Here is a 13,198-nt window from a genome sequence, read left to right on the forward strand (position 1 = left end):
CCTAAGTGACAGGTAAACTGACCTCGAAGGAAGGATGGAGTTAGCCAGATAAAAGTGAGGTGTAGATGTTATGGCTTGAGGGGACTGCATAGGCCAAAGCTGTTGTTGGATTACTTGTAGATAAGAAGAAAGAGAGTGAAGGAATTACGATTTCTTCAACACCACACTGAGCAGGTTACTGATGTTAGGACACGATCTGATCACCTGAGGTTTGGAATACTTTACTAATTCTTAAGCCAATCTGCGTCGGGTACTGGGGATGCAGAGATGAATGATATATGATTGATGATCTGGGGGAACTCAGTAGAATAAAGAAGCTACAAACAAAAAAGCCCCGCAATACATTTGCTAATCAAAGAAATTCACATATCTAGAAGATGCTAGCAGAACATCAAAATGGAAACCAACGAGTTACTCCGGGAGTGCCAAGGAAAATTTCCTGAAGGAAGTACTGTTTGAGCTGAGTTCTAAAGGATGAATAAGCTTCTTCCTATAGGCAGAAAGTGGTAAGGCCCTTCCAGGTAGAGGCTCCATCAAATGCAAAGGCGTGGACCCCGGAAAGAACACGCCCAGTCAGGGAACTAAGCTCCTGAGGGCATTGATGCAAGGGGAAAGGGACGTTGAAGCAGCGATCAGGGGTCAGATGAGACAGAACCTAACCTGCCCTGCCTTGCAACTTTGATGTCACATCTAGGAAATAGGGAGCCAGTTAGGGTTTGTGTTTTCTAAACAGCCTGAAGGCTGTTGGTGCTCTGGAGGAGTAGCTAGAAGGGGACTGAGCTTGGAAAAAGATGGGACGAATGTAATGGCCCTGGGAAATGAGGGTCCTCTCTGCTAGCCAGAGGGTAGCATAGTTATTTTTAAGATAATGTGGAATTAAAAATAAATGGAAATTTTGTAACAGTATAGGAAGGAAGAAACAACATAAATAAATTTTATAAATCTTTTATTTTTTTTTTCCCAAAGAACAAAAGAAGTGCTACAAACCAATGAGACACGTAATAAAGAGTAACTTTCACATGGTAAGTGTGATGCATAGATAATTCTTTATCACAAAATGATCAAAACCTTAACCTGTGTATACTTTTTGAAAACTAAATGTGAATCTATATTTAAATAGCTCAAACATCTTTTCAAAACTTTACAAGTACAAATCATTGTGAAGTTTGCTTTTATTCCTAAAAAATGCAAACAATGCATTTCTATTAAAAAAAAAAACTAGAAATAGGGAATTTGCCTATTTCCTAGCTTCTTCATCTGTCCAAAACATATATTTAGTGACTAGAATTATAGTACTCCTAGTAAAATGGTTAATACACACCATAAAATCAAGATTTAGTAAGTCATGACATTATGCCATACTAAGAAGACATGAAATGTCTAAAATTATAGGAAAAAAACATATTAGTTCTTATAGAACTTAAACATTTAAAAATTCTAAATAAGGAAGTATATTTTATACAGATAACTGCATGTTACACCAGCTTTTTAAGGCAATATAACTCAGCATCCCAGAGTCAAGAGCAAGGAAACCTAACATATTCCCCAAGAAACGATACCAAAATATCTCCTATTTCATGAGGCGTGAAGATAACAATTTACCTCCACCTACAGCATTCTAATGAAATAACATTCACATATTAAACCCACAGCCTTCTCAGTAACACTGTAAGGAATATATTCTAAAAATACAAGTCACTTTGAAAGCTTAACGACCACTGATTCTTGACTCACAATTTAATCAATTGCCAAAGATTTCAAATAGCACAGCAGATAAAATAACAGCAAATAAATAGCAGGAAATACCGTGTTAAATACTTCATAAGCTGAGCATTAAGCTTGAGGGACAAACATAGGTGCCTCCCCACCATCCTTTTCTCAAAGTGGGAAATTGATGAAGAAGCCTAACTCATTGGAGAAAACTTGTCCTTGCTTCTTGTCTTCACTGGTTCCTGAGACACTCAGGAAACTGCTCTGCTAATGAACTGGGCGATTTTTCCAGTGCATGGTCCTTTCTCTTAATCAGTTTTTCTTCCGCTGTTGAGAAAAGAATCATATTAGTTTAACCAAGTTTCTACACTCCTGTCTACTCAGACCCGTTTTCAAAACACAGAGCTTAAGAGCAATGAAAAAAGGCAAAGGGTGGACGCAAGGACTATACTAACAACAACAAAAAATACATCTCAGTAATGAGCTCTATGGAACCACTTAGGTAATTACATATGAAATTGGTGCTAGGAGGCTTCCCAGGACGTTCCACAACAACTTCTCCCCTTTCTCTTGAACCATCTTTTATTCTAGCGTGGTCTGGAATGTGGTAGGCAAATCCCAGGCAGAGAATAAGGACCTTGAGAAGTCTGCACTCTCAAAAGAGAATAAAAAGCACAAAGATCAAAGCGGCAGGGTACCTGTCCAAAATTTTCTGGATGACTTTCTTCATCACTGGGGTTTCTGGGTCCAGACAGACTTCCTTCTTGTTCTTCAGGGTGGCTCTGCGGAAACAAAAAGAGGATGAGCCCTTGAGCCCTAGGGGCTCAAGACTCGGGCTGAGAGACTTCTCTCTTGTCAAGGTCACAGTGGACACCGCAGCGCAGGAGGACTTACAGGACTTCCACCTTGGAGCACTGTGGGCCGGCAGCGATCACCTGAATCTTAGTGATCATTCTGGGATGAATCCCCTGTGTGGTGGTTAAACACATGCAACGCAGCTCCCTCACTATGGTCGAGACGGGACCGGCTGCGGGACAAAGAGAGACACCGTTCTAGGGCGGGTTGGCGGAGAGCTCTTCCCCGCGCAAGCCCGCCCGGGCCACCTCCCAGCGCCGCGACCGCCGCCGAGGCTGGGCGTGCCGCTCGGCCCGGGTGCCGGCCGCGTGCTGTGCGCTCTCACCGCTGGCGAGGGGCCCCGGCGGCGTCAGCAACAGCAGCAAAAGCAGCGCGCACAGCGAGCCCGAGGGGCCAGGGAGGCGGGCGGCGCGGCTGGGCGGGAGGCTCATTGCGGCAACCAGGGTGGTGAGGGGTGCGGTTCTAGAGGCAGGAGGGGAGCCGGGATCTGAAGCTCCTGAGCACTGTGGCCTCCCCCAAGTGCTTTGCATCCCTTTTATCGGCACGGGCCCCTTCCCCCCGGGCAGGAAACTCAAGCGTTGGGATGCTCGGGAAATTCCCTGGATGAAGGGGGGCGGGGCGGGAAGGGGAGCAATGGGTGGAGGGGGGCTGAGCAGAGGGAGTTGAGGAGGAGGGTGACTGGGAGGAGCTGCCTCCTCCTCAGCTGGTTGCTGCAGGGATTTCGTCCCCTAAGCCAGCCAGGGCTAGCGAAGGCCGGCTTCTCCTGGGGACGGAGCGCTTTGGGAGAATCCCCTCGTTCCCATCTAAGGAGGAAAACTGGAACCAAACTGCCAGGTTTGACTTTAGAAAAATTTCTGAACGATCTTTCTAATTTATCATCATCATCATCATCATCATTCAGGAAAGTAAGCTGTGATTAAAACTGCACTAAACAGAAAGGCCTTCCTCTTCGGCTTGCAGGCAGGTCATTCTAGGTTTCTGACTCGAATTAATTTCTGATTCTTTGGATTTCGGCTAGCTTTAGAGGCCAAGATACTTTGATGAAAATATCTCTATTCCCGCTTGAAGCCGGTGGCAGGAAGGGACTCCCAAATCAATTCTGCTAACTGGAAATGCTGTCCTTGTAGCTTAGCAAGCATTGGCGTGGCCGGGTGGTCTTCCAAAATCTTCAAAAATCACTAAGCAATTTGCCCTGTAAGATGATGCCTTGCTTTCGGCAGTTCAATACACTGGTGAATTGGAAGAGGTGGGTCTTTTCTGGGGGGAGGGGATATGATGGGGTGCGGTGAGTGCAGACTAAAGCGGAGTCCCAGCTGAGCCTGTTCCAGCGATGGCTCCAGACTCTGGCCAGGTGTGTAATTGACCCAATTCTGACAAGCTGTGGGAGGCTGATGACTTTGAGGAGCTCTTCTGGAAGTTTGGTGTGGGGATTTGAATCCATGTGGCAGCAAGACAGCACCAACTCTGGTTTCGCTCAGCTTCATGGGAGAGAAGAACCACAAGCTTCTGGAGTGATTCAGCATCATGATCAGTGGCTGCTTTAATCCACAGGTCTGTTTGAATCCAGGTGAGCTCAGAGCTGCCCCCTGAAGTTGAGGGGTGAGGTAGCTGGAAAAGGGGTGAGGTAGCTTCCAGCTTCCTCACCCTCTCTCTTCTCTCTCTCTCAACTGTGGAAATAGAATGCTGAAGTTTTAAAGGTAGGTCTTTCACATGTCTAACTCTGTGGAAGGCATGAGTATGATATTGGAATGACACATGGGCTTTCGTTCATGGAACTCTAACTAAATCCTCTTCTGGATTGTTCTCAATACCCTTGTCCTCACAGTAGGCCAGCAAAGGCAATGGGTAGACATGACAGCAACTGGAAGCCAGTCATGGAAAGAATTGCTTTCCTTGTCCCCGAAGACCCTGGGGAATTTTATTGACTCCTCCACATAGCTTCCTTGGCAGAACATCACCTCCATTGGTGAACAAGGAGGAGGTCTCATAAACCTTTAGAACTTTGGGTCTGAAAGGAAACTTGAGAAATTGACGAAGACTGGGAGGTTTGGCCTCACTTTTGGGGAAGCTAAATGGGAAGTTTTCTGTTCTGCACAGCTTCCTGATACCATCAGCATCATACCTGACTCAGCTAATATAATCCTTCATCCTTCTAGGGAGTGGTAATCTGGGAAAACAACCTGCCTACAGATTTATTATATTGACTTTTTAGAGATTAGAATGCATCTAAAGACAAAAGGTAAGCCTCACTGATGTGAATAAAACAAAACTTCAAAAACGTGACTAAAAATCTTGGGCAGTTAAATTCAGCTTAACCGCAGCAAGTAAACCACAATATAATAAGACCTTGAAAAAAAAGCTTCATGACATAGGTTATTTAGGGGTGTGTATGTGTGTGTGTGTTTAGATCAGTTCCAAATAACCTATTTAAATATAAATGAACTTATGGGTTATTTTGGCACTAAATGGTAAGATCAGAGAAGGGTCATGAGACATGATTTCCAGTTCCTCCTGACATTCTTATAGATGTGCGTGTTTCACTGGTTTGCATTCTGAATCAATTTGCCATGGATTATTTACAGAATATAAGGCAAAAAAAATTTCTTCACCTGGCGGGCAGGTAATAGAAAGTTCCCAGGAGATGTAGGCTGTTGGGTTGCCCAACCTAACCAGGAAACGGTGTGTAACTTAACCTGGGTTCTCATTGGAATCATTCTGGCCCACTGCCCATGCCTAGCTCCTGTCCAGGCATCACTGGTGTGGGCCTTCTGCAAAGACAGCTAGGAATGTGGATGGTCCAAAGACTCCCTGATGTTGAGAATGACAGCACCAAGTACCATAGGAGGCAGGGTTCTTTAAAAGTAGTTGTTTCTTTTAAAGGGAGGCTATTTGCCTTACCTGCACTCTGTCTAGGTAGTGGAGAAAGGCACTGCATTATTTTTGTCCCTAAATATAATCAAACAATCCACAAAATGGCATTGACATCCTCATAGCCTGAAAGACTGACTTGTTTGTCAGAAGCAATCGAATTTTAGTCATAATACCACAGACTAATGTAATAGGAATTAAAACATTCTTAATGGTTTGTGGCTTCCGAAACACTTTCATGCTCATTATCTTTTGAGCCTCATATCGATTCTTTGAAGCAGATAAGAAAAATTCTCCTATCCTCATTTTAGGAGCAGCTTCTCCTGTTGACAGGGGATGATACACAGGAAATAAGAAGTTGAGAATTAAAGTCTTACATGTTTCCAAAAGCCCTGGGCTTCTCAGAAATAGAACCATCCATTTGGTCTGGGCTAAGCAAATAATAATAATAATAATAATAAAATTTTTAAAAATCATAACAGTAAGGCCAGAGAGTTAAGTAGAAAAGCAACGACTAGAAGTGAAGCACTAGAGAATCTGTCACAAGAATTTTTTTAATTGGGTAAAATTGGTCCATGATATTATGTAAGTTCCGGGTGTACAACATTTAATTCATTATAATTCGGTATCTGTACACTACAAAGTGATCACCACTAGAAGTCTAGATACCATCCATCACCATATAATTGACACCCTTCACCCATTTTGCTCACCCCCTCCTCTCTTCCACTCTGGTAACCACCAGTCTGTTGTCTGTATCTATGAGTTTGTTTTTGTTTCATTTTGTTTGTTCATTTGTTTAGGTTTTTTTTTTTAGATTCTACATATAAGTGAAATCATATGGTATTTGTTGTTCTCTGGCTGACCTAATTTACTTAGCATAATACTTTTAAGGTCCAAGGTTCATCTATGCTGTTACAAACAGCAAGACTTTATTCTTTTTTAGAGCTGAGTAATATTCCGTCATTATTCCATATATATGTGCACACACCACATCTTTATCCATTCACTCACTGATGGATGTTTAGACTGTTTCCATTTCTTGCCTATTGTAAATAATGAACCTAGGGGTGTATATATCCCTTTGAATCAGCATTTTTGTATTCTTCAGATAAATACCAAGAAATGGAATAGCCAGATCATATGGTAGTTCTATTCTTAATTTTTTAAGGAATTGCCATATTGTTTTTCATAATGGCTGCACCATTTTACATTCCTACCAACAATACACGAGTGTGCCTTTTTCACCACATCCTCTCCAATGCTAGTTATTCCTTGTCTTTTTGATAATAGCTATTCTAACAGGTGTGAGATGATATCTAATTATAGTTTTGATTTGCATTTCTCTGATGATGAGTGATGTTGAGCATCTTTTCATGTGTCTATTGGCTATCTGTATGTCTTCTTTGTTCAAAACCCCTCCCTATTTTTTCATTAGGTTGTTTTCTGTTTGCTTTTGAATTGTATGAGTTCTTTATATATATTGGATATTAATCACTTATCAGGTATATGATTTGCAAAAATCATCTCCCATCCAGTAGGTTGATGATGACTTCTTTTGCTGTGCAGAAGCTTTTTAGTTTAACGTAATCCCATTTGTTTATTTTTTCTTTTCACAAAAAAATTTTAATGTTTTTCAGATTACACACTATATTCTTCACAGTCACTAGCAAATACCCCATGGCTCTCCATATCTGGTTAACCACTTGTATTGCAAAACAAACTGAAGAAACAAACATATTTTAAGCTGTTGAAATCCCCAGTCTGTGTATTCCTGGCCTTTGAGGCAACACTGATGTCAAACAGCCAAGAGATTTCCAGATTAACCAGCCTGAAACTGTCACCTGCTTTCCAAATTCCTCTCTTCAAGACCAGTGTGAGGTCCTGTCTTCCCGGAGAAGGTTTATTCTGGCAAAGCCAATTGTTATGTATTCTTTTTATCTTCAGTCTTTGAATATCTAATGTACTTGTGAAAACTGTGTCATGAGACAGAGTTTATTTATTCCTTAATTTTGCATTTGTCTCTCTCCAGTCAATTATAAACTCTTTAAAATGAGGGGTGATGGAAATGTTGAATCACTATATTGTACACCTGAAACTAATATTATAGTGTATGTTAACTAACTGGAATTTAAAGATTTTATTTATTTATTTGACAGAGAGAGAGCACAAGTAGGCAGAGTGGTAGACAGAGGGAGAAGGAGAAGCAGGCTCCCCGCTCAGCAGGGAGCCCGATGCGGGGCTCGATCCCAGGACCCTGGGATCATGACCTGAGCCGAAGGCAGACGCTTAATGACTGAGCCACCCAGGCGCCCCAACTAACTGGAATTTAAATAAAAACTTAAAAAAATAAAATCAGTGGTAACGTCTTCTATTTCTCACATAGCCTCCTTATATTCCCAGTTCAGTAACAGTCTATGAACATTTAATGACAGATAATGATAACTTTTTATTTTGCAATGTTCTCTGAATTACAAGTGGACCTTAAAGTCAAGGAGAAGAGAATAGGGTGGTTTGCTGCCATTAATCATTTGAACTCCTCAATTTTGAATTAGCTTTCCCCTGTGTTGAAAATTATTTCATGGTTATTCTTAGGGACAGTTCAAATGATATTTTCAGTCTTTGGAATTTGAACTATTCAAAAGAATGTTCAGAAACCAGCAGGATATTTGATATTAAAAGAAAAAGATTATACAACTACAGTATCAACCAAATAAAATTTTTCTGGGACTTAGAGATTGTCGGAGATAAATGATAAGGAAAAGTTCTGGTTAAGTCATACTGTATTGAATGTTAATGGTGTGGTACTATTATTTGAAATTGATCTCTTCCAACAAATCAAAGAGGCCTTTAATTGTGTGATTAAGTATATGACCTAGGCCTTTTAAATATTCTTCTAAGTTTCTATTTATATTACATTATTTTTAAGAAATGCTATATGATTACAGTAATGAAAGATGTAAACATACAATTGTCAGGTTAGGCGCAACAAAGATATCAGTAAAAGAATTTACTGATCAGTAAGAGTTTAAGTAGAGGATAGAGTTACTTGCTTGTATGCAAAAGAAAAGGAAAAAGCCAGCTCCTTATGGGTTAGCTTTACAACATCCATGCAGTCTCTCTCCTTCCACATTGGATTGGCAGTCCGATGAAGAAACAGTATTATGTAGGGAACAACTTTACTTCAAAGTTGCCCCAACTGTACTGTGAAATATCAGAAATGTTTTCCCTTCTCTTGTTCATTCTCTAATTTTCCTTGCTGCCCATTTCAGATTAAGTCTACTTGAGAAAGGAGTAAATCAATGATCCTTAATTGGGTTCAAACTGAGCAAGGCTCCAAGTAACCATAGATGGACTTTATCTTGCCACCTCCTGGGTGGATAGGGTAGCTAGTTATTTTTGTTCATCTGTGCAAAGGCTGCAAGATGTTTTGTTGACAAGAGAAGATACAAAGACGAGGATTAAATCTTATTTTCCAAATAAATCTATATTTCCAAAAGCCCTGGGCTTCTCAGAAATAGGAAGCATTCATTACTTTCTTCAGAAATTGGGTCTGGGCTCAGCAAAACAACAACAAAAATCTTTTTCGGGGTTAACTATTTTAAATAAGTTTTTTGAGAAGTCATTTATCTGATACTGCAGAAGTCCTTTATGAAAATTAGACTTCAAATGCTGTACTTAACAATGGTCATTTACTATACTGTTTTTTGACTACCATTACCTTCATACTTTTCTAATTTAAGAGAATATCCACTTCTTCATGAGCCACAATATCTTTCATTCTCATTTAATATATATTAGAACCTCATTGATTGCTGCTTTAATAGGAATAATTGTGATGTATTTGTATGTTTGTGGTTTATATACTTTGAAGATAATCAAAACCCTCTGTTGGCCTCCCTTGTCATCACTTGAACAAATAACAAGACTCATCATTTGACATGTATCTAAGATGATGTTCATCTTGACGTAAAAGTCAAACACACACACACACACCACCACCACGACCACCACCACCACCACCAACAACAACAACAACAATGCTATGGTCCAAATGTTTGTGCTCCCCTCTCCAGATTCATATGTTGAAATCCTAACACCCAGTATGATTGTATTAGGAGGCCAGGCCTTTAGGAAGTAATTAAGTCATGAGGGCAGATCTCTCATGAATGTGATTAGTGCCCTTACAAAAGAGCCCCCACTGAAGTCCCACACCCCTTCCTACCAAATGAAGACACAGCAAGAAAGTGCCATCTATGAACCAGGAAACAGGTTTTCACCAGACACTGAACCTGCCAACACCTTGAACTCGAACTTCCCAGCAGTGTCCAGAGCTGTGAGAATAAATTTCTGTTGTCTATATAAAGATCAAGAGAAAAATAAGAATAGAACGTATCTTATAGTTGATTTCTTGCCACAAATTTTTTTGTAAATCTGATTATGAATTCTCAGTGAATAACTACTTTTATGCATTTTTGAAACATTGCCATAAGAGGGGGTGTGGGGATGGGCAAAATGGGTGAAGGAAGTGGGAGGCATAGGCTTCTAGTTACGGAATGAATAAGTGATGGGGATGGAAGGTGAAAATGCATAGGGAGTGTAGTCAATAATATTGTAATAGCATTGTATGGTGATAGATGATAGCTGCACTTGTGGTGAGCATAGACTAATGTATACAGTTGTCAAATCAATATGTTGTATACTGGAAACTAATGTAACATTGTGTGTCAAAAATTAAACTTCAATTTAAAAACATTTAATTAAAAATTTGCAAAAAAAAAAAACAGCAAAAAACCTCATCTCCTTGGCCACAGTTAATGAAATTTTTTTTTTTTTAAGAATTGAGAAATTGATCCTACTGACATAAGAGGTGTTGTAATACCAAAGCAAAAATCACAAAATCCTAGAAATTCTGGCTAAAGCTGGGCTATGAGTAGCATACCAACCAGTTGGGATTTTAAAGCATGGCTTCCCCGGGGAGTAAATTGACAAAACCACTTGAGTAAACTACTTTGCTTTGAATCATTTTGGTTTCCAAAAAATTCAGCATTAGTAAATCAGACTGCAAGTCATTTTCTTTGGAACTGACTGTACCTTGGAAACAGCTTTTATTTTTCCCTAATTTAAATTTGAGAACCAGACCGGTGAATGCTATGACCAGGCATTATGTCATAGAAAAGAGAAAAATAGTAGTCACTAATGTATTAGGAAAAAAACAAAGCTGGTTTCTCTCATATTATGATTAGGTACAAATTAGTTGTTTGTAATAAATTAAAGTTATGAAAGTTTGATATGAAGTGTTTCCAATTAGCTTTCTATGAATGTTTGAAAATAAAATCATAATGTAAATTTAGGCAGTACAATTGGTGAAGGAAAAAATTGGTAAGTTGAACTTTATTAACATTAAAATTTTCTGTTCTGCAAAAGACACTACCAAGAGAAGGAAAAGACCAGACCAGGATTAAATATTGGTAAAAGACATATCTGATAAAGGACTGTTGTCCAAAATATACAAAAAATGCTTAAAACTCAACAATAAGAACAAAAATAATATGATTTAAAAATCATACAAAGACCTTAATAGATGCCTCACTAAAAATATATGTATACAGATGGCAAATAAACATATGAAAAGATGGTGCACATATGTCAACAGGGAAATGCAAATTAAAAAAACAATGATATATCACTATGCATATATTAGAATGACCAAAATCTAGAATACTGATAACACCAATTGCTGGTGAGGATGTGGAGTAACAGAAACTCTCATACACTGCTGTTGGGAATGCAAAATGTCAGTTTCTTATAAAACTAAACATACAGCTCAACAGTCATGTTCTTTGGTATTTACCCAAAGGAGCTGAAAACTATGTCTGCACATAAATCTGTAAATGGGTGTTTAAAACAGCTTTATTCATAATTGCCAAAACTTGGAAGCAAGCTAGATGCCCTTCATTAGGTCAACAGATAAATAAACTGTGGTACATCCAGACAATGGAATATTATTCAGTGCTGAGAAAGACATGGAGGAAGTTTAAATGCATATTTAACCCAATCTGAAAAGCCATACGATTCCAACTGTATGACATTCTAGAAAAGGCAAAACTATGGAGACAGTAAAAAGATCAGTGGTGCTAAGGTTTAGGGGCTAGGGAGAAGGAGCACAGAGGATATTTAAAGCAGTGAAACTATTCCGTGTGATATTGTAATGGTTGATACCTGCCATTCTACATTTGTCCAAACCCATAGAATGTACTATACCAAGAATAAACACTAATGTAAACCTTGGACTCTGGATGATAATGATGCATCCATGTAGGTTCAGCAATTGTAACAAATGCACCATTCTGGTGGGGGATGTTGATAACAGAGGAGGCTATGCATATGTCGGGGCAGGGGATACATAGCAAATCTCTATACCTTCTTCTCAATTTTGCTGTGAACCTAAAACTGCTCTAAAAACAAAGCCAATTTTAACATCTTAAAAATTAAATTCTAAAAAGAAAAAAGATGTTTTTTCAGCCATTCATTAATCATTTCCCTATTTGGATGCTATTTCTATGCCACTAACTTTTTGTGTAACCTTAACTTATCACTTCTTTAAATGAAAGTACCAATACCTTTTTTTCTTCATAAAACTATCGAGAGGAACAATAGTTATGAAAACTTTTAAAAATATTTTTTATTTTTATGCTTTTAATTGAGATAAAATTTGCACAGTGAAATGCATATATCTTAAGCATGTGGGTCAATGAATTTTGGAAAATGTAAATGATTAATCAAGATAGAGAACATTTTCATCCTCTCAGAAGATCTGTGCTTATTTATTCAATCTCTCTTTTCCAGAAAAAAACTGCTATTCTGATTTGTAGTTTTGTCTACACTTGAAATTTACGTAAAGGGAATTATCCAATATGTACTCTCTTGTACCCTTTGGTGTCTTTTGCTAAACTTAGTATCTGTGAGATTCATCCACGTTACTGTGAATATTAATACCACACTCCTTTTTATTTAGTAGGATATTCCTTGAGTAATTGACATGAAGTATTCAATTGTACAAAGTTGCCAAAATTTGTTTATCCATTCGTTTGTGGATGGACATTTGGATCTTTTCCAGTTTTGGGTTAGCAATTTGACTATTAGGAAGAAAGCAGCTAAAAACATTATAAAATATTTTTGTGCATTGTGGGATAAAGATAGCCATAAATGTATTCCCTTTCTTCTCATTGAAATGTGGCATCTATCTGAATCTGAACTGTTTCTGTGACTGGTTTTGATCAATATAATTTGACAGAAATGATACTGTGTAACTTCTGAAAGTGTATCCGCTGCTTCTACCTCTGTTGGTTTGGAACCCTCCTTCTTGGAACCCAACTGCTGTGCTGTGAGAATCCTAAGTTCTATGCAGAGACCATATGAAAGAGACCCCAGGCACACCAGCTGATTTCCTCAGCTGAGCTCCCAGCTAAGAGTCAGCACCAACTGACAGTCATGTGAATGATCATGTTGTACATGCCAGCCCAGTCAGGTTTCCCAAGGACTGCAACTCTAGCCACCCAGAGCCAAAGGACCACCCAGATGAGTTCAGTCAACCCAGATAAACCTGAGACAATCAACAGTTATTGTTTGAAGTCACTAAGTTTTGGGATAACTCTTTTACACAGAAATAAATAAAATAGATATTTTCATTTCTTTTGGATAAGTATGTAAGCCTGGAATTGCTAGACCATGAGACATGTATATATTTAACTTTACAAGAAAC

The 13,198-nt window shown here is 39.0% G+C and overlaps 1 protein-coding gene and 1 long non-coding RNA gene across 3 annotated transcripts; one reads left to right on the forward strand and one right to left on the reverse strand.

Moving 5' to 3' along the window:
- Nucleotides 1-929: 929 nt before the first annotated feature.
- On the reverse strand, nt 930-3,160 carry LOC118010456 (C-X-C motif chemokine 6-like). Its single transcript, XM_035004813.1, has 4 exons — nt 2,891-3,160; nt 2,605-2,737; nt 2,409-2,492; nt 930-2,037 (listed from the first exon to the last, which is right to left on the reverse strand). Exons 1-4 carry the CDS (start codon nt 3,093-3,095, stop codon nt 2,019-2,021), a joined length of 441 nt encoding a protein of 146 aa, XP_034860704.1. The 5' UTR covers nt 3,096-3,160; the 3' UTR covers nt 930-2,018.
- Nucleotides 3,161-3,453: 293 nt separating this feature from the next.
- Nucleotides 3,454-7,519, forward strand: LOC118010457. Of its 2 annotated transcripts, XR_004679208.1 has the most exons (4): nt 3,454-3,470; nt 3,944-4,262; nt 4,722-4,804; nt 7,074-7,519. It is a non-coding gene; the product is annotated as an uncharacterized LOC118010457 (long non-coding RNA). The 2 variants fall into 2 exon arrangements; XR_004679207.1 differs by lacking the exon at nt 3,454-3,470 and having other exon boundaries at nt 3,501-4,262.
- The last annotated feature ends 5,679 nt before the right edge of the window (nt 7,520-13,198 follow it).

The sequence above is a fragment of the Mirounga leonina genome, unplaced genomic scaffold (genome assembly GCF_011800145.1).
Source record: "Mirounga leonina isolate KUSES-001 unplaced genomic scaffold, KU_Mleo_1.0 Mir_129, whole genome shotgun sequence".
Classification (NCBI taxonomy): domain Eukaryota; kingdom Metazoa; phylum Chordata; class Mammalia; order Carnivora; family Phocidae; genus Mirounga; species Mirounga leonina.

Coding starts and splice junctions, on each gene's coding strand:
- LOC118010456 (XM_035004813.1), bottom strand. CDS start 3,095: ATGCAAAGCACTTGGGGGAGGCCACAGTGCTCAGGAGCTTCAGATCCC. Junction 2,738..2,890: donor GCCGGGGCCCCTCGCCAGCG/GTGAGAGCGCAC, acceptor TTTGTCCCGCAG/CCGGTCCCGTCTCGACCATA. Junction 2,493..2,604: donor TGCTCCAAGGTGGAAGTCCT/GTAAGTCCTCCT, acceptor TTGTTTCCGCAG/AGCCACCCTGAAGAACAAGA.